At 47.1% G+C, this 22,620-nt stretch overlaps 2 protein-coding genes across 3 annotated transcripts; both read left to right on the top strand.

Moving 5' to 3' along the window:
- The first annotated feature begins 249 nt into the window (after positions 1-249).
- Positions 250-3,146, top strand: LOC109770796 (B3 domain-containing protein Os06g0194400). 2 transcript variants are annotated; one of them, XM_020329507.2, is made up of 7 exons: positions 250-473; positions 586-693; positions 816-847; positions 948-1,122; positions 1,224-1,430; positions 2,137-2,204; positions 2,883-3,146. In XM_020329507.2, exons 1-6 carry the CDS (start codon positions 339-341, stop codon positions 2,170-2,172), a joined length of 693 nt encoding a protein of 230 aa, XP_020185096.1. In that variant the 5' UTR covers positions 250-338; the 3' UTR covers positions 2,173-2,204; positions 2,883-3,146. The 2 variants fall into 2 exon arrangements, with proteins under 2 accessions (XP_020185096.1, XP_020185095.1); XM_020329506.2 differs by having other exon boundaries at positions 816-853.
- A 1,740-nt stretch (positions 3,147-4,886) lies between these two features.
- On the top strand, positions 4,887-6,955 carry LOC109770797 (GDSL esterase/lipase At5g45910). Its single transcript, XM_020329508.4, has 5 exons — positions 4,887-5,186; positions 5,267-5,488; positions 5,834-5,979; positions 6,077-6,353; positions 6,550-6,955. Exons 1-5 carry the CDS (start codon positions 4,910-4,912, stop codon positions 6,771-6,773), a joined length of 1,146 nt encoding a protein of 381 aa, XP_020185097.1. The 5' UTR covers positions 4,887-4,909; the 3' UTR covers positions 6,774-6,955.
- The last annotated feature ends 15,665 nt before the right edge of the window (positions 6,956-22,620 follow it).

Below are 22,620 nucleotides of genomic sequence, written 5' to 3'. Positions count from 1 at the left end.
TCACTGCCTTGTGGCCCCTACTCCCTAGAATAGACTAGAGTAGAATCCCTCCCTCAGAAAGCGGAAAAGATTTCGAACGTTTGAATGTCGCGGCTCTCGGCCTGGCTCCTCCAGCGTCCCAGAACCCGGTGCATGCACCGATCACGTTCAGAAAGCACACACACCTCGCGCGAACGGTTCAGATGTCTGCGGTCCATAGACCATGTCCTGCTAACTGCCCTGCCAGTCTAATTTATTGGCCGCCGCAGCTTTCCTTTCTGGCCTCCGCCTCCCCATTCTCATCTCCTTCCCCCCAGCGCGCCGCCGCAGCGAGAGAGAGAAGAAATCCGGGAGAAAAGATGGCCGGAGCGGTCGCGTACGAGGAGCAGCGCCGGAGGCAGGTGGAGGAGAACAGGCGCAAGCTCGACCAGCTCAACCTGCACCACCTCTCCGCCGCCCTCAGGGACGCCGCCGTCGCCCCCAGGCCCTCGCCGGTCAGATTGCTCGCCCTCCCCTGGCCTCCTCCCCCGTCGATTCGCATGCAGGCTGGTCGTTCGTTTGTTTGTTTGATTTGACTGACTCGCCGGGTTTCGGTCCGTGTCGCAGGTCAAATCTGCGAAGCGGAAGCCTCGAGGGCCGCCGCCGGGGGACGCCCCGCCCCGCCGCTCCGGCCGCGTCGCCAGCCTCCCCGAGCAGCCCAACTACCGGTTCGAGGTACCAACGTGGTGATGCTCCCGCTAAGGGTTTCAATTTTTATTTTATTTTTTTGCCTTCATTCAGATTCAGAAGATAGTAACCGAAGAATGCATCTTTCTTTTGTGTATTTGCTTGTGTAGGATACCTATGCTGACATTGAGAAGAAGATCAGGTGGGGGTAATCATCTTTCACCCGATTCTTTCTCTCCAGCGAGCATTTGATTTGTACCTAGTACAGTAACTCTGTTTCTTGGTTGTTTTTGATGGAGCAGGGGGAGCAGGACGCACAGCACAAGGACTGACTTGATCGATCGAGTCTACGCGACCGAAGAAGCCAGAACCTACGCCACCGACATGGCTGAAGAGCTGCAGGCCAAGCTGGACCCCCGCCACCCCAGTTTTGTCAAGCCCATGACCCAGTCTCACGTCACCGGAGGGTTCTGGCTAGTAAGCAAAAGGCTTCCACTGCTGCATGCTTGCATTCAGTTCATTCCCTGATTGAAACTGACGATGGTTGTCGGGTGCCGGTTTGGATGGATTACTTGCAGGGCCTCCCCAAGCAGTTCTGCACCAAGTATCTCCCAAAGCGTGATGAGTGGATCACTTTGGTGGATGAGAAGGGTACCGAGTCCGATTCGTACTACCTTGCGCGCAAGTGGGGCCTCAGCGCCCAGTGGAAAGCGTTCGCAATCAACCACAAGCTGGTCGATGGTGACTGCCTGGTGTTCGAGCGCATCCACCAGACAAGGTTCAAGGTGAGATTTTAACATGTTGCATTCCCTTGTCTGGAACTTTGTATATCTATGGAATGTTATATCCAATGAGAGTGGATGTGCATTTTACACAAATATCTGAAGAATGGCGTTCCAAATGCGGTTTATGATTCTAGAAAATCTTGAAGCTTTCTTTGTTTGGTGGTCTGCTGATGCCATTATCATGAATGTTCCACAGTATTTGTACACCCAAGCAGTTGATTGAATTAATTCATGGGGAATTCTTGTTATGGTCATGTAATAATTGTACACATTATGCATTGGTCCTCTGTGGTCCGTTATGTTGTAGATTTAAACTGTTGAGTGAAGCCGCAGTTTTATTTACAAATGAATGTCAAAGTTGCAAAGAATGTCTAATTAATCAGAATGGCAAACTAGAGATGTTTTTTTGCTGGAAGCATTACTGTACAACAACACCCCTACGACAATCCTTTATTCTAAGCAGACTCTGCAATCCTTACAAATACATGTTCCCTTTGAGCCTCCTTGCGATTGTACATGAATAGGAAACAATTCTTGAAGGAATAACAACTACGAACATATTATGAAATGCAGCCTCTGTTATTGCTAAGAATGCAGCCTCTGTTATGTCTAACCATGTGTATCACTGCTAATAGTGGAGCCTCTGTTATGTCTAACCATGTGTATCACTGCTAATAATGGAGCCTCTGCTATGTACATGATGCAGGTCCACATTATCAGACAAAGTTCGTATTATAAGTAACGACTGATGAGGGTGTGAGATACTTAGAGCAGGTAAATTGTTCATATTATTGTTAGTATTAGTTGGAAGTTTGAATTGAGTATTTTAAAAAGTTTATTTCTAAGCATCTTTTACTGCATGGTAGTTCACATGTCTGAAATAATTGTGAAACATGTGTTTTATTATCATTTACTCTACCTCAACTTAACTCTGTTTCCTCCACTGCAGTTAGTTGTGATGTGAACATGGGAAAAAAGCTGGCCAAATTTCTATATCTGCCAAACTAGTTGATTACATGCCAGGCATTAAGGGATTGTATTTTTTTGGGTGGGAGCGGTGCATGATTCTGCTTATCTTTCCCTCCCAGATATATAGGCATTTGAACTGTGTACTCCACTTTTGCATGTGGACCTGTACCTCTGGGCGGCAGTTTTTTTCACAGTTCTTAAAAGAATGACAAAATTGCATCAGTTCAACTAAATCGTTTCTACATTTGAGTCTTGGTACCATGAATGTGTCATATCTGATTGAAAAGCGTTAGGTTACTAGTTTGTAACTTTCTATACATATTCATTGTGCTTGCTTGCCATTTGCCAATGACCATCAACACTCGTATTTCATCTAGTTCCCTACTTTCCTATTTCTTTCCAATCATACATAATTTTTTGATATTGTCTAAACTTAACATTATTCCCTTTTTACTAAGTATTTCTGGTCTTTTGGTCAATTAGGCCCGCTTGAAGGAATTGGACAATGAGTTGCAAATGGAGATCGTGAACCGTCTTCAGCCTTTTGGGTGACAGACAGTGTTAAAAATATTAACTTCATAGATTCTCCTAGTAGTTATGTTTGGACTTATCTATGGGAACCAACGAAACTTGTAAATTTTGCCTGTGATGCCCCATCCTTATTCCCAGCCAACTTCTTGTGATGTCCAATTTGATTCACTCTGCAGGCATGCATAATTTAGCAGATTTCTTTCGTTTCTATGATCATATATACTCCCTCCGTCCGAAAAAGCTTGTCCCTCAAATGGATGTATCTAGCACCAAGTTAGTGATACATCCATTTGAGGGACAAGCTTATCTAGCACCAAGTTTTTTCGGACGGAGGGAGTACATGTTATCTTGTCGCTGTGTTTGATCTTAGCTTTATGGTTCTCAAGTAACATCGTATGTGCTTTGGTAAATAAGGTGAGACGAAGATGAGAATGCTTCCACATTGATCCAATGGTGGGAGGTAGCTGTGATTTTATATCAATCTTTCACATCCGTTTTTTTTTTGACATACTGATATTGATGCTTGGCAATTCTCGAGGAGGCTATTTAACAAATGTTTGTACTGAACTTAGCTTTCAAATGCTCATTGTTGTCCATGAGCCAAAAAATTGCGTCATACAGAAACAACAGACCAGGCACAAGACACTGCAAACACTGAGAAAACACTTGGACAGACCAAGTTCAACACTTGTTAACGGATGCAATAGAAACAAACACACCATTTTGCCCATCCCATCTTCAATCCCTCTCATGTAACAGTATATTCCAAGTCTCCAACCCAACATGACACGTATGGATTTCAGGCACCAACAGCCGGTCACCATACACATCATTACCAGAACCATCAGTCCATCTCTACACATCACTACTATCCACCCACAGCCTCACAAATTGCTTTTCCTCGAAGAACTGTGTGCGCACGTGACTATTTGGTGCACTTTCACCTGTATGCTGTATTGTCAGCATGAAACTCTTGCTGCCAGTTATTGCGCCTGCTCTTATCGTCAACGTGAAACTCTTGTTGCCAGTTATTTTGCCTGCTATTACCGTCAGCGTGGAGCTCTTGTCGCTAGATCCGTGCTACCGTGTGCTATCATACCAATAAATTTAAGTTGACTTGGCTGTTGTGAACGAGTTAATTGTCAGACACAATAATATGTTGATCTCATTGGCCTCGTGGCCAGGAGAGGATCAAGCAAATCTTATCACAATGACCGACCCGTAGAGATCGTTGCAAATGGATGGCATTTCATCTGCATATGTTGAAATGATACATGTCCTAGATATACCCAAACTTTCTGACGCGATATATATTCAAGTAAGTATGTGATAGAATGGAAAGCTTTAAACACATCTCTACCCAATGTATAAGGAAAGTTCGATCTTCACCTCTCAAAAAGGATGGTTACCATGTTTGTTCTTGTAAAAAATAAGGAGCCAACTTCCTGCTGAATTTTTAGTTGTAAAGATAATATGCCTGAATGTCTCACAGTATGCTTTATAATAAATTCAAATTTATTTGTAGCTACCATTATTTTCCTTAAAAAATAATCTTTGTTGATATTAATCAATTGTAGTAATATGTGTATGATATGTATAGGCCAGCCATCCTATCAATTTTCTCCCGATCCATTGTTGATGGTGCAATTATCTTGACGATGACGTTGTGTCCCATATAGACAGGGACAAAAAACTAGACATGCTACTCATATAGTACATGTTAGGTTCCTTTATATATGACACAGCAATTAATCTACAGATTGTATGAGCGTATCACTCTCGGTGCATTGAAGAAATTGATAGCTTTGCGCGATTGAAAGCGATGCAAAGCCAACAATGGATGAGACGGCGCGACAAAGATGTGAACCTGCTCGTGCAACGTGCCAAATGCGAGGTTGCATGCACGCGCTTGGTGGAGGCTTCCCTATAAATACATAGCTCATCATCAGTATAGATGTACACCGAGCTGAGTCATCAAGATGGGTAGTGGTGGAAGGTTAGTGTTGGCTGCCCTCATGGCGGTGGCACTCGCCATCTTGCACCCATCGGCTGAGGCGGCCTCCCTCCATGGTGGCGGGCTGTTCGACTCCATCTTCGCCTTTGGCGACTCATTCACGGACACAGGCAACAACCCCATAGTTTTCGGCTGGTACAACGTTTTTGACGTCGTGATGCGCCCTCCCTACGGCATGACCTCCTTCGGTGGCCACCCCACTGGCCGCAACTGCAACGGCCGCCTCATCATCGACTTCATCGGTTATTATTCTATCAATCATCAGTAGCCTCCCTCCTGCCTATATATGTGTATTTCAAGGTGATCAATGTATGATTTTCAGCTCAAGGCCTAGGCTTGCCTCTCGTGCCACCGTATCTGTCACACAAGGGGAGCTTCCAGCAGGGCGCGAACTTCGCCGTTGGTGGCGCCACCGCTCTCAACTCCAGCTTCTTCCACATCGGTGACCCTCCCGGCGCCAGCCCGTTCCCCCTCAACACCAGCCTCGAAGTGCAGCTTGGCTGGTTTGAGGAGCTCAAGCCTTCCTTGTGCCAAACGGACCAAGGTTATATATACTTACTTAGCTTCATACAGCGGAATGAACTGAAAATGCGCATAAATTAATATGTAACGACCGCCACCTGAGTTTGGACAAGTACTGCGTAGGATGCAACATCTTATGGATGAATATCAAACGCGATGAACATACACAAACAAAGTGTATAGAAAAAAAATGATTGAAAAAGATTAATCACTATGGTGACTATGTCAACATAATTAAGTTGAAATATAATGAGTTGGATTGTGAGTTTGAGTACACATGGTAATGATATATTCTTCCAACCGTTGTACCATTAACCAAAACACTTTATGTGCGTATATAATCAATAGGCGAAATGCTTCATTGCAGAGTGCAAGGATTTCTTCGGCAGATCGCTCTTCTTCGTGGGTGAATTTGGGATCAACGACTACCACTACTCCTTCGGGAAGAAGAGTATGCAAGAAATCAGAGCATTCGTGCCAGATCTCATCCAGACCATCTCCATGGGTGCCGAGGCAAGACCACTAGACTCATCCTGCTGCTCATGTCACTACTGCCATTTTGAGTCTGCATACATGCATGTTAACATCATGAAAACTAATGCACATGAAGAGAGTGATCGAGCACGGGGCGAAGACTCTAGTTGTCCCTGGGATGATCCCGTCCGGATGCGCGCCGCCGATCCTCGTCGCCTTCGAGGACGCCGACGCTTCGGAATATGATGCCACCACCGGTTGTCTCAAGGAGCCTAACGAGATCGTGAAGCTCCACAACTCTCTGCTGCGAGACGCCGTCCAGAAGCTGCGGGCGGAGCACCCTGATGTGACCATCATCCACACTGACCTGTTCAACCACGTTATGGAGATGGTCAAGGCGCCTGAAAAATTCGGTCAGTATAATTCTGTGTATATGCTCTTCATTGTTGGAAGTGCCCTGAGATTCATTTCGCTTCGAGTTTTGTCAAAACATATTGCACACCTTTTTGAATTCATTGTTGAGCACAAATCTTGATTTGTAAGGTTTAGAAAATAGAGCAGTGGTGAACATTGCGGAAGTTGATGAGTTCAATTATGCGGTGGTTGCAGGGATTAACAAAGATGACGTTCTTAGAGTTTGTTGTGGAGGACGTGGGAGGTACCACTACAACCTCTCGGTTGCTTGTGGCGACGAAGCCGCGACGACGTGCGAGGATCCGTCCACTCATCTATTCTGGGACGGTGTCCACCTGACGGAGGCAGCTTACCACTACATCGCTGAAGATTGGCTCAACACCATAGTAAGCAGCCTGCCTACAACAGCTAGCTCTTAAATGAGCTGCCTACGTCTGAATGCGATACATGGAATCATGGACACGGTAGTCCATCATATCAACGCAATATTCAATAACATACTTGTAATAAAATGGGTTTAAATGTACTTCTAAATAAAATTATTATCCATTGTATATTGTTAAACAAATAAAAAGTGTGGTGGAGATTTATGGATCTAAAATTATGATATCTTAGTGGTAGAGATGTGTCTACACAAAACAGCACGCCATCGAGATAATTTAGACCTACTTGGACGGCATCACGACACTTTTTAGTATGTGCGAGTTAGATGTTTTACCAGTATGTTGTCACGGACTCCTATTGAATACTTGCAAGTATAGATGCGTCGCATTACACTCACTGATCATAGCCATTGCGTCTGCTCTTGGAACCGCCGACGCAGATTTGTCACAACCATTGAAGACGTACAAGCAGCATATAGCAATTCTAATCTGATCTATAGAAAAGATTATGCATTCAAGATCGATACGTGCATACAACAAATGCACGGCTTTTTCTTAGCTTGGTCAACCAAGTCACTGACAAAATGGGCGTGCAAGTGAGACAAGTACAAATAAAAATTGAGAATGTGATTCGCGCAAAAGGAACTATAAACATGCACAAACAAAAGATTGATTCCTCACTATTGATACAACTGCAACACCATGATCGGTGAAGACGCTATGAACTACTCCACACTTCTGGTTAATCTATATGCACTATGTATGCTGCTAAGATAAATAGATGGTGCACATATTGATCACGACTTGATGCACAACGATGTTGCACCATACTGCTATATTGAGTTGTTTACTGCAACAGAACGCATCCTAGTTGCGTTGGACCTATAAAGATACAATGCAATTTATTTACTAGTGTGGTTCTTCCTAGTTGCGTTGTTGTTTTCTTTTTGTTGGAAGCCAAACCTAGCGATTCACTTCTAAATATCCCAAATGGTTTTGATCATGTTTCCATAAATATCAGATGCATCGTACCTATCTTAGTTGTAGATATTTGATGATTCTGCATGATGCAAATAACCAACTTAAAATATTATTTTTAGATAAGAGTATTATGTGCAACAATACGGCCAGAAACAAAACTATATTACACACACAAAAATTACAAGTCCCGTGCATGGTGTATGAAATCATGTAGAAAAGTCCAAAGAGTTATTTTTTTTGTGAGAAAATTTTAATTTGTTATGTCTTTGCTAAAAAGTGCATTAGCACATTTGAAATTGGCTCAAACTTATATAACTATTCACCATACCATTTGTGGAAACACGGATGAATTAATTGTAGACATATGAAGAACCTAAAGCTTCCGAAACTATTTAATTTGCTATGCAAATCGATATGATGAAGTATCATATTAAAAACATATTTTTTTCCTCCCACATGAGAGCTACATTTCGGAGCTCGTGCGCATCTGCATTAGAGTGAACAACAAATAAAAAAAAACGAATTCACACAAATCTGAAATCGTTACAAATCAAAGATGAGAAACTCTTCTAGGAGCATATCATCTCCGAATCGGGTTTGAATTTTGGTTCTCAGACGACATTTTGGTTAGTGAGTATATCCATCCATCAAATACAGCCGAAAAAACAGCACCACATTTGTGTCCTCCCATCTGCTTGTCTAAAATGGAGGGGCCATTTTTTTTTTTTGCAGTTATGGCCCAGAAAAGCAAATAAATCCTTTAATGTGTCAATAGCTATATGCTCATGTAATCACTAGATTGATTTGCCATTTATGAAAAATCGACGATATTAATATGCCTAGTTTTTGTCCCTATCTGGAGGTACAACATCGTCGTCAAGAGACAACCACTCCATCTGCACATAATTGGATTATCAACAATGGATACGGATGTCTGACCTATACGTATCATACACATATGCTGCAATTAATATCTATAAACAGTATTGAAGCAAATAATGATTGCAGAAAGTAAATTAAAATATATTATAAAACTCACCCATACAAACATGCATGCATGTTCTCTTCAGCCGGAAGTTGGTCTTTCAGTTTTGGCCAGATCAAACACGATATCAGTCCTTTTAGATGGTTAGATCAAACACTACAGCGTGCTTCCTTATACACGAGTAGAAATGTGTTCAACATTTTCCGTTCTTTACGTATTTGAATATATACGGTTCTCCAAGATATTGTATATAGTTAGATACCACCAACCATTTGTAGTGTTTTCGATTGGTCAGTCGTTGTGATACGACTTGCCCCATCCACGGGCCAAGAAAGAGACCATCATTCATTGTGTAGGTCGATCAACTTGTTTAGAATGGACGGGTCAGATTAAATTTATTTGTATGGTCACTGCAAAAGAAAACAATTTTGGTATGAGAGCTCACAGTACAACTGTATGAGGGTAATAATGTATTTTTGCAAAAAATGTGTTTTTTTATGATTGCTAAGAGCGGGTACAGTAACTAGCGATAAGAGCTTCAGGCCGACGACAGAAATTGAGACCTGGCAACTAAATAGCCACGTGTGCACACAGTGCTTCGAGGAAAGCAGGCTGTGAGGCAGTGAGCGGATAGTGATGGCGTGCATCGATGGTTCTCATAATAATGTGTATGTGACGGGTTGACGGATGCTTACATAAATGTGTCACGGTTGTGCCCGTCCGTTGATCTGTACTGATTTGGGGATCTCTTGAAGTGCAGTTGGTATGTGGTACCGTAGTAGTATTATATCATATGTTGATACTCTATACTGCTCCTTCCGGGTGATTCACCTTTGGGTATCTCTATTTCAATTTTATTTTCAGAAGGACAATTTGATCCATGGTTAGAGATAAGGTGAAATAACCGTGCGCCCCAGTAAAAAACAGGTCTGGCTTTACCTAGAAAAATAAATAAATCCACGTTAGCCAATTTATCGTCGCTGGCCCCATCAACCCGACCTCTAGAACCCCCCCCCCCCCCCCCCCCCAACGGCTAGTATCACACTGCCCGAGCCGTCTCCTTTACCTTGATGTTGCCATATCGGATATTCCTCTACCCCGTGAAATTAAATTGCCTACAAAATAGTTGTGATAGCTGCACTACTGCTGCTTGGGAGCCTCGCGCTAAGCTATGGCTGCCGCCACGAAATCTTCTGCAAATCCCTGTAAAAAGCTCCAAAATCAGCAAAGACCTCCAAAAAACATCTCTCCTGCCTGAAAAATTGATGCTATTGCCAAGATTGTCCGCCTGCTATAGCTGCTGGAAGAGGCCGCCACAAAATCATTTCTCCTGCAATTTTAATCTTTGTGTCTACCTCTCTCCCCCCCCTCCCCCCCCCCCCACACACGCTTCTTCTCTGGTGCCGGCGACTACCCCGCACCTGCACCTGTCAACCCTCGGTCTTCCCTCCGGCAGCAACACTGTGACCATCAGTTTCATTTTTAGGCGATTGACAATCAATAAACGCGGTAAAAAATAATAATGCGCCCATACCCTCATTGGTAGTTCACTGTGTGCCCCCCTCGTCCCCACACTAGTGGGTGCCTGTAGGTCGTCCAACCTTAAGCAATTGGTTTACCTTATTATATATTGACAAATATTGTTGATTGGTTTTGAGTTAGCTTCTCATTTATGACGAACGGTGGTTTGCCTTATATATAACCTTTATCAGTGCAGGATATATCACATTGTTTCTCTAAAGTCTCATCTTCCTTGATCATAGTAATTAGTCAGACCATTCAAATACATTTTGTGTGCTCGTGCCTGGGAGAAGGAACTCCAAGTCATTAGATGGAAGGAGAAAGGAAACTAGATGCAGCTGATGACTGATAATATAAGTTGTGTACTTATTGGGCTACTGTTGGCAAATTGTACTTGCCACGTTGTTTGTGTTTCTCATCAGCTCAGTCAAAAATGTCACCACACCATCTATCCATTATTCATCACTCAAACCAAACACTCCAATGGTTAATGCTCAACCACGTTTCATCCTTCGAACCAAACAAAAAAGGGGCTAACGCACTCATCCAACCAAACAGAAAAAGGGCTATCCCTAGCCAGGTGGTTGGGGATACCCACAACCACTCTAGCCTGTCCCTCAAACCAAACACATCCTAAAGCTTTTGCTGAGAACAACTTGGAGAGAACGCCAAACGGCTCCTGAATAGAATCGCATGCTATCTCTAGATTACTGTGGGCGACTCTATTTATGAACCGAGTGCATAACTATTGCTAATTTGAGTCCAATGTCTAGAACCGGGTTTGTTAACAACCGATTGTGTAAGTTATGCAAACAAATGCAAAAATAAACCATCTACAGTATGTTTGAGACGGGTTTTGATAAAACCATCTTTGATGATCCTACTGTGACACCTTTAGTCTATAGTAAAGATCCTAGCTACCTAGATTGGATTTGAGGTAAGGGTTTCCAACAACCATATGTAGCCCGTCTTTAGTACCATGTTGTATATTGCTGGTTTAGTAGTATGAAGTTATGAACTAGCTACACCTGCATATATATAACAGGTACTACTACCCACTTCAGCACTTGTGTGACTGTGTCCAAATATTTTTTCTCTTTTCTTATTTTGCGCTGAGTCCAGCTTCACCAACTACCCAAACTAGCAAGAAACGGAAAGCGAGTTCTACTGGCTAGCTAGCAAGAGTTAAATTATAATGCTATCACACATACGAAGAAGAACTAGCTTCAAGATTAGGAGACATCGGGAAGTAGGATGATGCTGCCGTGCTGGGTCCTGCATTTGTTGCTCGCATGTCAGACCATGATCTACTGGCTAGATACAATGGCTAAATGCATTAGTAGTGTGCATAATTAGCAGCTTATGTGATCTATGTAACTAGTGGGGTGACCTGCACATTTGCACGGCTAGACTTTACACGTAAGATCATGTCACACTTGATTTTTATCTTAACTTAAATATTACTACTTCACTTCATCATGTAATATTCCATTCATATATTAGAAGCCAATGTGAGGAACGCTTTGACCTCCTGGCAAGCAAATGAACACTTGATTACCAACATTCTTTTAAATTTAAATGTTGATGCAACACACATAAACATTGAGTCCTTTTTCTTCTTTCATCTCATCATCAGTATGTGGAACTAATCCCACACTATTGGGTAATGGAGTGGAACATGCATCCAAATGCTTTCACAACACTCATTCTACTGTAATATGCTCTATGGTTCAAAAAAAGTTGGTATACTAAACTAATGTAATGTATTTTCTCATTGAAATTGCTAAACGATTCTCTATACATCAGTCCAGTCATATACTGTTTTCCCGGTCTCGCACGTGTTGTTTGTACTTTGTTTTATTATTTAGTTGAGCATCTGAATAGGAGATATTACATCTGATATTTTACTTCTATACTTTATGATTGTCACCACAAACCATGCTACTTTCTTCATCAGGAACACTCTCTTGGAAACAAAGAACATTTTTCGTTGTTCTGATGAATGTGACCTTTATACATGCACGTATATGATGTACTCCATCACTGACCACAATTCATGAATGCTTCCACTCATCTATATTTTACTCATACCCTTTATTATTGTATAATGAAAAATGTCTATGTTAAGATTACCAAGCAAACTTTAGATATTTATGGACTCTATGTGGTGACCATCTATTTCTTATATTAAAATGGTTGTACCTAATAACAAATTTTTGATCTATAATTTGGTCTGAGTTTTGCATCTAAAATTGTATTTCCTATTGCTAATTTCATATATCAAATAGAATTATATTCTATTGACCTCGAATCTAATTTTTTATTTTTATGGACTTTTCTATAAACATTGGCTTTGTTGTTTTCCTTGAATATTTCACTTTGAAGACTGGCGAAATTATTCCATGCCTTTAATCCACAGTAGGGCTCGCGGTGCCTTCCTTTATTCAAGCATCGCGAGGCATGTACTGGATGTATGTTGTCAATGTTGTTATCATTGTGCCCACACTTTTGTCCCTACGATCTGATACACTAGGTCACTTCATCATGCTACTTCTTCTTTGGAAGATCTGGGAGGCCCGGAATGGAGTATTTAACAAAAAACTACCACATTTCATGGAAACGTTCCTACAAACTACCACTTTACAAATTTGTGTCGAAAACTACCATTTTCTCACTAATCCTTCACTAAAAACTACCATGTCTGAAAAGAGCCTGATTTGCCTCTTTTAAACACGTTTCTGACTGGTTGGGCCCACACGTAAGCGTTGACGTGGCATATTGGCAAAATCTGTTTGATGGCGCAGCTCTCATGGGGCAGGCAGTTGGTGGTCGCGCCCCCATGTTCGATTTGTTTAAGAACGCAAGGCATACTTACTTGGTTGAGGACCCGGACCCGAGGCGGAGGCCAGGCCGCGACGGGCGGCTCCAACGGCGAAGCGTGCGGGGCGGGCGGCTCCGGCGGCGACCCGCGGCGGCTCTGGCAGCTCCAGCAGCGACCCACGGCTCCAGCGGCGAAGGGCGGCGGCGGCAGCTCCCACGGCGGCTGCAGCGGCTGCCGCGGCAAGCGGCTCCATGGGTGAAGGGCGGCGGGCGGCACCCGCAGCCAAGGGCGGCGGCTCCAGGGCGAGTGGCTTCCGCGGCTGCACCTGCGGCGAAGTGCGGCTCCAGCAGTTTGCGGGGCGGCGAACTGCGCGTGAGGAGGAGGAGAGGTTGTGCGGGCGAGAGGTCGTGTACAGTCAGATGGGCCACTGTTTACTGGGCCCATGTTGTCAGATTAGTCTAACTCTTAGTTAGTTTAGGTTACCAGTCAGAAATGTGTTTAAAAGAGGTAAATCGGGCTCATTTCAGACATGGTAGTTTTTAGTCAAGGATTAGTGAGAAAATGGTAGTTTTCGGCACAAATTTGTAAAGTGGTAGTTTGTAGGAACGTTTCCACGAAATGTGGTAGGTTTTTGTTAAATACTCGCCCGGAATGCCCAAGCAATTCGCCCATGAACACTCACTCGGCAAATACTCTCAGACTTATGATCTCTGATTTCGATTTGTGGTCTCATAGACTGCGTAATACTATTGACAGGGAACACACTTTCTCGTGGCGTGCTTTCCTCTCCCCACGTGCTTGTATGACTATGTAATTCTGCTACACCTGTAATCAGCTCCACTTTGAGAAATATATTCAAGCGGGGAACACCCCCCCCCCCCCCCCCCCCCCCCCCCCCCCGCCCGCACTGATTACTGAAAAAAGGCTCTGTGAACACATAGAAGCATAGGAGAAAAAGGGAAACAATCTAATGCAATAGGGTAGAATATCCTTTGGGTAGTTTGTATTTGCCTTTTCAGGATTATTCATGCAATGTGAGGGATTTGTCTCCTCCGATGTTGGTTTGAGGACTATGTCGGTTTTTGATCTTTGAGAGGCACCCCTTCTATGCTAGTATGATCTTTTGTTTGCTCTTCTTCGATTGTGCTTCTTCAATCCCAATTTGATAAAATGTTCATAATAGGCTATCATTGTTGAACCGAACAACCTTTCTAGCCTACCACCTTTTGCAAGGGCTTCTAAGGGATATATATATATATATATATATATATATATATATATATATATATATATATATATAGACACACACACACACACACTCCATTTATGGGTAGGCTCCATGAATTAAAACAATCAGTATAAGTGTACATAATGCTTAGAATAGCTTGGACATGGAAATTGTTGATAAACACTCCTTGAAAGAACATCTCCCGATAATGAACCCTTTACATGGCTAAAATTCACACACACACACACACACACACACACACACACACACACACACGCACGCACGCACGCACGCACGCACGCACGCACGCACGCACACGCACACGCACACGCACACGCACGCACACGCACGCACGCACGCGCACACGCACACGCGCGCGCGCACACACACACATCTATCGATTGTGTGTTCTCCATACTCCTCGCTTCGTTGAGTTTCACCGCCTTAACTAACTCTCTCCGACACCAATAATTAGCACAAATGATGCAAGGAAGAAGAAAAGAAATAAAGAAGAGAGAATAGGTAGCTTGAGAATAGGAGACAACAGGAAGGGAACACTATGAGTGCATCAAGGATGTTGTCTTACTTTTTTATAGTATTCAAAATTATACTATAACGCTTGCTATTTTTTTTCTAATCATAATTAGCAATTTATTTACTCTGACCCTATGTTCCCCTTAGTGAAATATTAATCAACAAATTAGTAACAAATAATAAAGTCGGTACCCCAACATGTGTTGCTCCGGCTTGACATCATTTTCTACTCTCCCGAATTACCGTCGAACCTTGTCAAGTTAGGCAGTCGGAAGCAATGACATCTCTATGGCGAAAAGATGTACAATAAATCCATGATGTGTAGCATGGACCATTCGCACGTTTACTTATTGTTGCAATTTTCTCCTGAGATGACTTTTAGGTTTGTCTTGACACATTGATGTCATTGTTGTCTATATACACACATAGACAACATGAGAAAGCATACGTGGATAACCTATCATAAAAAATGTCTTAGAATGTGAATATCGTGCTGCAGGGAGAAAACATGAGCGCAGGTGGGATGATTTGCTCAGCCTCATTGTTGTCTCCTCCTACCACCAGGCATGTTGCCACCCACCCCCTCGCGTGCCAGATGATTGCGGCCACATCCGCCGACCTTTCTTTGCACCTTCACCTCCCTACTCAAGCTCTGCCCATAATACATTCACCCACACCCAGGTAGTAGCACGGGCTCTCGTAGCGGACATGCTCACCAAAATACACTAACCAAGAGAGAATTAGGTGAGTTGGCTCTCAAATCCTAAATGACAAGCATAAGTTTAGGCTCAAGCTTAAAATAAAAGGCGTCCTCTTGCTCTTTATTGTATTGGACCTTGAAAAAGACATTTCATAAAATCGACATGAGATGAATATTCTCACTAACCACATATTGTATGATAACATGAACATCGGTCAAAGGGCTTCTCTAATTGTTCCGTGAGACATTTAGTTTCACCACCATAATTTATATACTGCACGAAAAATTATCCTACACAGCCGCAAAAAACAACAACAACAATGCAATTGAAGAAAGAAGAAATAGAAAAAAAGAGAGGCATTGAGACACCGAACATTTTAAATTAGACATAGTTTGCTTGACGAGCAATGGGTGAAACTTGGAGATTCGTGCACAATAACTTGGAGATTTGTGCGGATGCTTAGCTGACCTGTGACAGTGAGTGAGGTTGCGCCGGCTTGGGGCAGCAACTTGCTCCGTCGGGCTAGGCGAGGGAGGTGGAGCAGCCAGCTGCCTCGCTCGTATCCGGCCGTCTTGATTGGCCACCCAACCGGCTTTTATACCGGAGAACAGCTCTTCTTGCTCGTCGGATGCTATCAAAAGGGTGGAGAAAATGGTGGAAGGAGGAGATGGGGAGCCGTGCAGTGATGCGATTCTTGCCCGGCGCCTGGCCTCGTTTAAATAGAGGGCGGATGGAAGGAGCTTGCCTGGCGTTGCGTTTAATGCCGGCCCGCTCATGAACGGACGTGTGGCCGGAGTAGATTCCTCGGCTTCCATGCGGGTTTAATGGAGGCGTTTGAATGTGGCAAGGAGGCGTGCAGGGGGCGACACCCTCGGTCGAAGCGCCGCTTCAATGGCGGAGGCAGTGAGAGGTCGCGTCCGCCCTGAGCCGTCTTCAATATGGAGCGGCGCGCTCTACAGCGGCATGAATGGGGCAGCTGGCGCCAGGCGGGAAGCACACGCGGGAGGAAGGAGGGGTTTTGGGTGGGCCAGGGCGGTCAGAAGCAGACATGGGAGCAGTCTGGACTCCCGCAAAGTCCCCACATTTGTTTCCGGTTTGTGGAAGAAAATATGCCCGGACCGCGCCGCGGACCGATACAGAGCGTTGGATGACTTCGGTGGTCCGGACAGCAAGGTCCGGACGGATGCGGGAGATTTAAGGGTCGATGTTGGAGGTATATCCTTGTTTGTTAGGATACAACTCTAGTATAAAACATGCCATATCTCAGTCGGTTGGGAAAGCCCATTGTTGGCAAGTAATCATGACGTCTAGGTTAGGGGTCATTGATCCTAGGGGCATTCATAGTTGGGTGAAGAGCTGATCGCGAAAGCGATATGTCAAAGGATCGCAGCAGGAGTCGCTAGTAATAACCTCCATCACATGCGGCTTTTTGCGGATGTTCGTCTCCCAAAATAAGGAGCATAGTTATCGCAGATAGATCTTACGGGCATGAATATATTACATCTTTATCTTTATCTTTACCTAGTATTAAAAAACGGAGGCTTTCATAGTTCTTCATACGTCATCGTTTTATATCAGTTAATTTTATGTTAACCATAAAAATTGATGGCTGAGATTAAAAGGTAGATCTATGTAACAATTTTAAAAAAAACTCCACATCTCCTCCCACGGTACGAGAAGAAAACCGAAACAAAAGCCAATGAAGACGCACGCACCAGCCCTGATCGAACTCATGGCGACTACGAGCCTGCTGCGGAAGGGAAGGAGTTCTGCTTTTGAGATCGTCGTGTCACGAGGTAGCTGGAGGGAGACCCTGGCAGGAAGCGCGGGAAGCGACAGTTCCCCCCCTCGACCTGTGATGTGGCCGCGCTGCCCGCGCATATCATGGGCTCCCGTGGCGGTGCGGTTGCTTATGGCAAGGCTGGTAACTCGACTCGGCTCAGATCCGGCAGAAATCGCATGAAGCAAGTAACCAGCGTCTCAAGGCCGCATGCGCTGCCCACCAGCGAAGAGCATCGATCAGTTTTCCCGATCGAGCTCCACATCCCCGGCATAGGCTCACGGAAACGCCAACGAGTATGGCTGAATCCAACACCCGCTCCTCCTGTAAATTGGGGTTCCATGGCTGCCACCCGACGTAGCAAGGCCAAAGACCACCCGCTCCTCCTCTGTTGGAGTTAAGAGCGTCTCCAGCCGCGCCCCCTAACAAGGCCCCCAGGCGATTTTTTGGCCGCCGGCGCCGAAAAATCGGCCCAGTCACGTCCTTGAAGGCCCTTTTTTCGTCGGCTCGGGCCGAAATTGGCGCCGGCGGACCCAGGTCGAACCCGGCGCGATGGGGGCGCTCGGGGGCGCCGGGGGAATCTTTTTGTGCGAAAGAGCCGCGGGCCCGCCGAGTCAGCGACACTCGGCTCGTCGTCTTCAGAACGCCTCGGTTTCCCGCGGGGAATCAATGCTAAGGCTGCCGCCGGTCAGCCTTCCAGTGAGATTCCTCACGGGGCGGCTCTTCACGAGCGGCGCGGCGACGCCTCACTCCCCACCCCGCGTACACACGCCTCCCCGACGGCTATAAAAAGCGCCCCCCCCCCCCCCCCCCCCGCCGCTGGCCACAGACGCCGTGCTCTCTGCCTCTCCTTCTTCGCCGCCGACGAACCTCTCCTCTCTCCCAGCCCCCCATGACAATGTGCGAGCGGTTCCCCGGCGACGGAGCGGCGGCCAACGGCTTCGGCCGCCGCTCGCTGCAATCGTGGGAGGCGCACCTGCTTTTCGAGGCCAATATCCCGGCGCCTGCAGACATGCGCGTTGGGCCGACGGGATGGAGGCTCAGCGCCAGAGGCGTCCCCATTCCCCCCTGCCGGACGCCGTCGCGCGCCCCGACTACTTCGCCAGTGAGGTCGACCGCGTTCGGTCGTCGCTGACAGAGGAGCAGCGCGCCTCCGCGCAATACGCCGCCGACAACCACGAGGCGTGGGCGGCGTACTTCCAGCGCTGTCAGGAGCAACGCCTCGCCTCCACCAACGGGGCGCCGGTGGTGGGGGGCGGCCGGTGGAACAACGAGGGTCGACGCCTGTGGTGGTCCGTCCCCGGCCGGACGCTCCGCCAGGTTCTCGCGCACCTAGAGGGCGGCAACAACCCGCCGCTCACATACCCGGCCGCCGCCCCGGTCCCCCGCCGCGGCGCAAGGCAATGGATGCCAAGGAGGTTTGTCTCCGGCTCGTCGTCCTCGTCCCGCTCCTCGTCCCACTCCTCTTCCCACTCCTCCGGCTCTCCGGCGGTGTTCGGGGACCGCGCTCGGCCGGCATCGTCATCAACGAAGGCGGCGGCCGCGCCTCGTCCTCGGCTCCTCCCCGACTCGTCAAGCCGAAGACGGAGCCGGGGCTCCCCGTCTTGAAGACGTAGCCCAGGCTCCCCGTCGTGAAGACGGAGCCGGGGCTCGCCAGCGGCGTCAAGGAGTAGGCGCTCGACGATGAAGCGGCCCTCAAATGGGCGCGCGACGACTGGGTGCAGACGGAGATGGAGCGCCAGTGCGCCGCCTTTGCGCGGTTCGAAGCTCGTCGCCGTGGCTGGGACGAGGGAGGCATCGTCGTCCTCGAGGACAGCGACGACGACGACGACGCGCCGCCACCACCGGTCCTCCATGGAGGCGCCGGGGAGGGGTCCAGCAGGGGCGGCCGCGCCATCAAGAAGGAGAAGGCTGACGACTCCGACGAGGACGGCGGCGACTGGGCACGGCTGATCGACTTCTTCGCTCGGTAGATGCCTTTTTTTAAATAATTTATGTAAATGCCGAACATGTTGAATATGAATGTCTAGTTTGCCGAATTTTAGCCGAACTTTGCCGAATTCAGATTTTTTAAAATAAAAAAAACACGTCTGGGGCGACCCTGGGCGAGTGGCTGGGAACCCGCTCGCCCCCATGCCGATTTTTTGCGCCGGCTCGCCCCCAGGGGGCGCGTAAAAGCGCCGCCTGGGGGGCCAACAGCTGGAGATGCTCTAACCCTTGCCCTAGCTCACCCTCTTCTACCTCTCGCACTGGACTTCTCTCTGGCACATACACAGGAAGAAGAAGGAGGAAGAAAGAGGAAGAAAAGACACAGGTTTTGCCGGGCGCTCAAACACCCGCCGCCGCACGTACGGCGCGTTCTCTATTTCCTGAGCGCAAACTCAAAGCTGACCAGCGATACATAGAGGATTAGCGAGGCTTTATACGCGCGCACGTACGCCACGCTGTCGGTGTCAAAACCGGCGGATCTCGGGTAGGGGGTCCCGAACTGTGCGTCTAAGGCGGATGGTAACAGGAGGCGGGGGACACAATGTTTACCCAGGTTCGAGCCCTCTCGACGGAGGTAATACCCTACTTCTTGCTTGATTGATCTTGATGATATGAGTATTACAAGAGTTGATCTACCACGAGATCGTAGAGACTAAACCCTAGAAGCTAGCCTATGGTATGATTGTTGTTGTCCTGTGGAGTAAACCCTCCGGTTTATATAGACACCGGAGGGGGCTAGGGTTACACAGAGTCGGTTACAAGGGAGGAGATCTACATATCCGTATTGCCAAGCTTGGCTTCCACGCCAAGGAGAGTCCCATCCGGACACGGGACGAAGTCTTCAATCTTGTATCTTCATAGTCCAACAGTCCGGCCAAAGGATATAGTCCGGCTGTCCGAGGACCCCCTAATCCAGGACTCCCTCAGTAGCCCCTGAACCAGGCTTCAATGACGATGAGTCCGGCACGCAGATTGTCTTCCGCATTGCAAGGCGGGTTCCTCCTCCGAATACTCCATAGAAGATTTTGAACACAAGGATAGTGTCCGGCTCTACAAGAAAAATTCCACATACCACCGTAGAGAGAATAATATTTCCACAAATCTAATCTGCCGACAGCTTTTCATAATGTGACGTACTGCCGTGGTCTGGTCATGACGAACCGTTTTTCCGAGCCTGCCACTGCACGTGTTGCGAGGCGGTTTTTATTGGCACGTCCTGTCAAAGCAGAGATCGTGTCCCTTTTTTCACGGGATTCTCATTAATACGGGTATGGGCAACCTAATCGTTCCCGTTGGTATGACTCCTCGATTTTAGGCAAGTCCCAAACGGCCACGCGGAGGACGCTTGATATTCATCCCCTTTATAAAGAGGCCTAGGCCTGTCCCCTTCTTCTCGCGCTCAATCGAATCCTTCCCCCACCTCGAGTTCCAACACCCAAGGCTCAGGCTAGACGCTTCAGACCTACAATCATGTCCGGATCCAACCTTCAAGGTCGGTGGATGCCCTCCTCCGTCACAGAGGAGGACATCAAGAAGCTAAGAGAAGCTAGGTAGTTGACCGGCGAAATCTCGCACAGGCTGCCTGCTCGAGGGCAGGTCATTCCCACTACCGAACCTGGCGAGAGTGTCGTATTCGTCTCCCACTTCCTTCGAGGGCTAGGTTTCAGTCTAGATCCCTTTGTCAGAGGGCTCATGTTCTACTACGGGCTCGATTTCCATGATCTGGCTTCGGATTCCATCCTTCACATCTCGTCGTTCATCGTCGTGTGTGAAGCCTTCCTCCGCATTACCCCACACTTCGGCTTATGGCTCAAGACCTTCAATGTGAAGCCGAAGATGATTGAGGGGCGACAAGCAGAGTGCGGAGGTGCCGTAATAAGCAAAGGCGCCGATGTTCCATGGCCGAAGGGTTCCTTCCCGGAGGTGTCCAGTTTATGGCAACGGGAGTGGTTTTATATCACAGCTCCCCGGGGTACTAAGTGGGTAGCCGCCCCTGCCTTCCGCTCGGGCCCCCCGCCACAACTGGCGTCATGGGTCAACAAGGGGCTGGACTGGGGGCCAGTAAATGATGTGCCGACATTGCAGAGTCGCATCCGAGATCTCCTCGAGAGAGATGTCAGCCTTGTTAAGGTAATGCAAGTTATGTTAGTTCGTCGAGCCCTGCCTTGCAAACGTCGACCTCTCCGTATGTGGGAGTTCAACCCGGAAGGACCGCGAACCATTCAACACTTCTTCGGCGTGACGCTCGAAGAGATGTACAGATCATTCTTCGGATCACAAATAGAGTGTCCGGACACCTCCGAGGATGCGGGTCTGAACTGCAATCGTCCAGACACTCAAGTAAGTAATTCCGCGGCCGAACACGATGTCTTTTAATTTATCACAACATCATTTTGAAAAGTCTCCTTTTGACCTGGACTGGATAAAAAAGGCGAAGATGATCAGGTGTCCGGCCCCCCTTCCCGAGGGCGCACCAGATCCTGTACTAGCCAGGATGCTTGAGCTTGCGCCTTATCAAGCGCCATCAGGGGAAGGTAAAGGGAGGAACAAAGAAGCCTAGAGCGAGCCTCACTCACTATTCATCCAAACCGGGGGAATTAGTGCCTCCGCGAAGGAGGGTAACCGGGGGGGGGGGGGGGGGGAGAATCTAAAATTCCCTCTCCCCAGGGAAGGAAGAGGACCGCCTCTGAAGACTTGGAAGTAATGGTCTCCAAGAGAGGGAAGAATCCTTTGTCGGAGGGTCCTACCCCGGAGGGCATCCTTACCGCACAGTACCCGCAAGGGGACCAGCCCTCTACCGAGCTGTAAGTAAACGAAAGTACTTTATAGTAAATATATCCTGCTTCATTTTCGAGAACGATAACCGAGGCGTGTGTCTTGTAGTTCGGATCGTAGCCCTTCTTGACAGAGTTCGTCTTCGGGGGATCTTCTTCCGGAGATGATGGAGAGCGAAACACCTCCCCGTGCCTCGTGAAGCGGGCGACCCTGAGGTATCGTCACGGAGGATTTCTCCTGATCCGCCAAGGCCAGAAGGTAAACCTTCGGCCAACTGAAGCCCGGGGTATTCGACTCCTAAGGAGAGCAACAGAAAGAGTCCGGAACTGTCCGGTGTGCGATCAGACGCACTGATGAATCTTCTGGAGCAAGCGGCTATCTCAGAAACGCATCGTGCGCTAATGGGCACGGTGGTTGAGAGGATTTCATCCGCCGAAAGCGGGTTCCATGAAGCTTTTATGAGTCTGCTGAAAGGCTTTGAGGTACGTAAAGTAATATATATTTTTTGGACGATACCGCACACGCTAGGTGTGGCCTATGCAGATAGTAGCCCCTGAGACTCTGGTTG

This window comes from Aegilops tauschii, chromosome 7 (genome assembly GCF_002575655.3).
Source record: "Aegilops tauschii subsp. strangulata cultivar AL8/78 chromosome 7, Aet v6.0, whole genome shotgun sequence".
Classification (NCBI taxonomy): domain Eukaryota; kingdom Viridiplantae; phylum Streptophyta; class Magnoliopsida; order Poales; family Poaceae; genus Aegilops; species Aegilops tauschii.
Note: the sequence above shows the minus strand (reverse complement) of the source record. Positions and strands in the feature narration are given on the sequence as shown.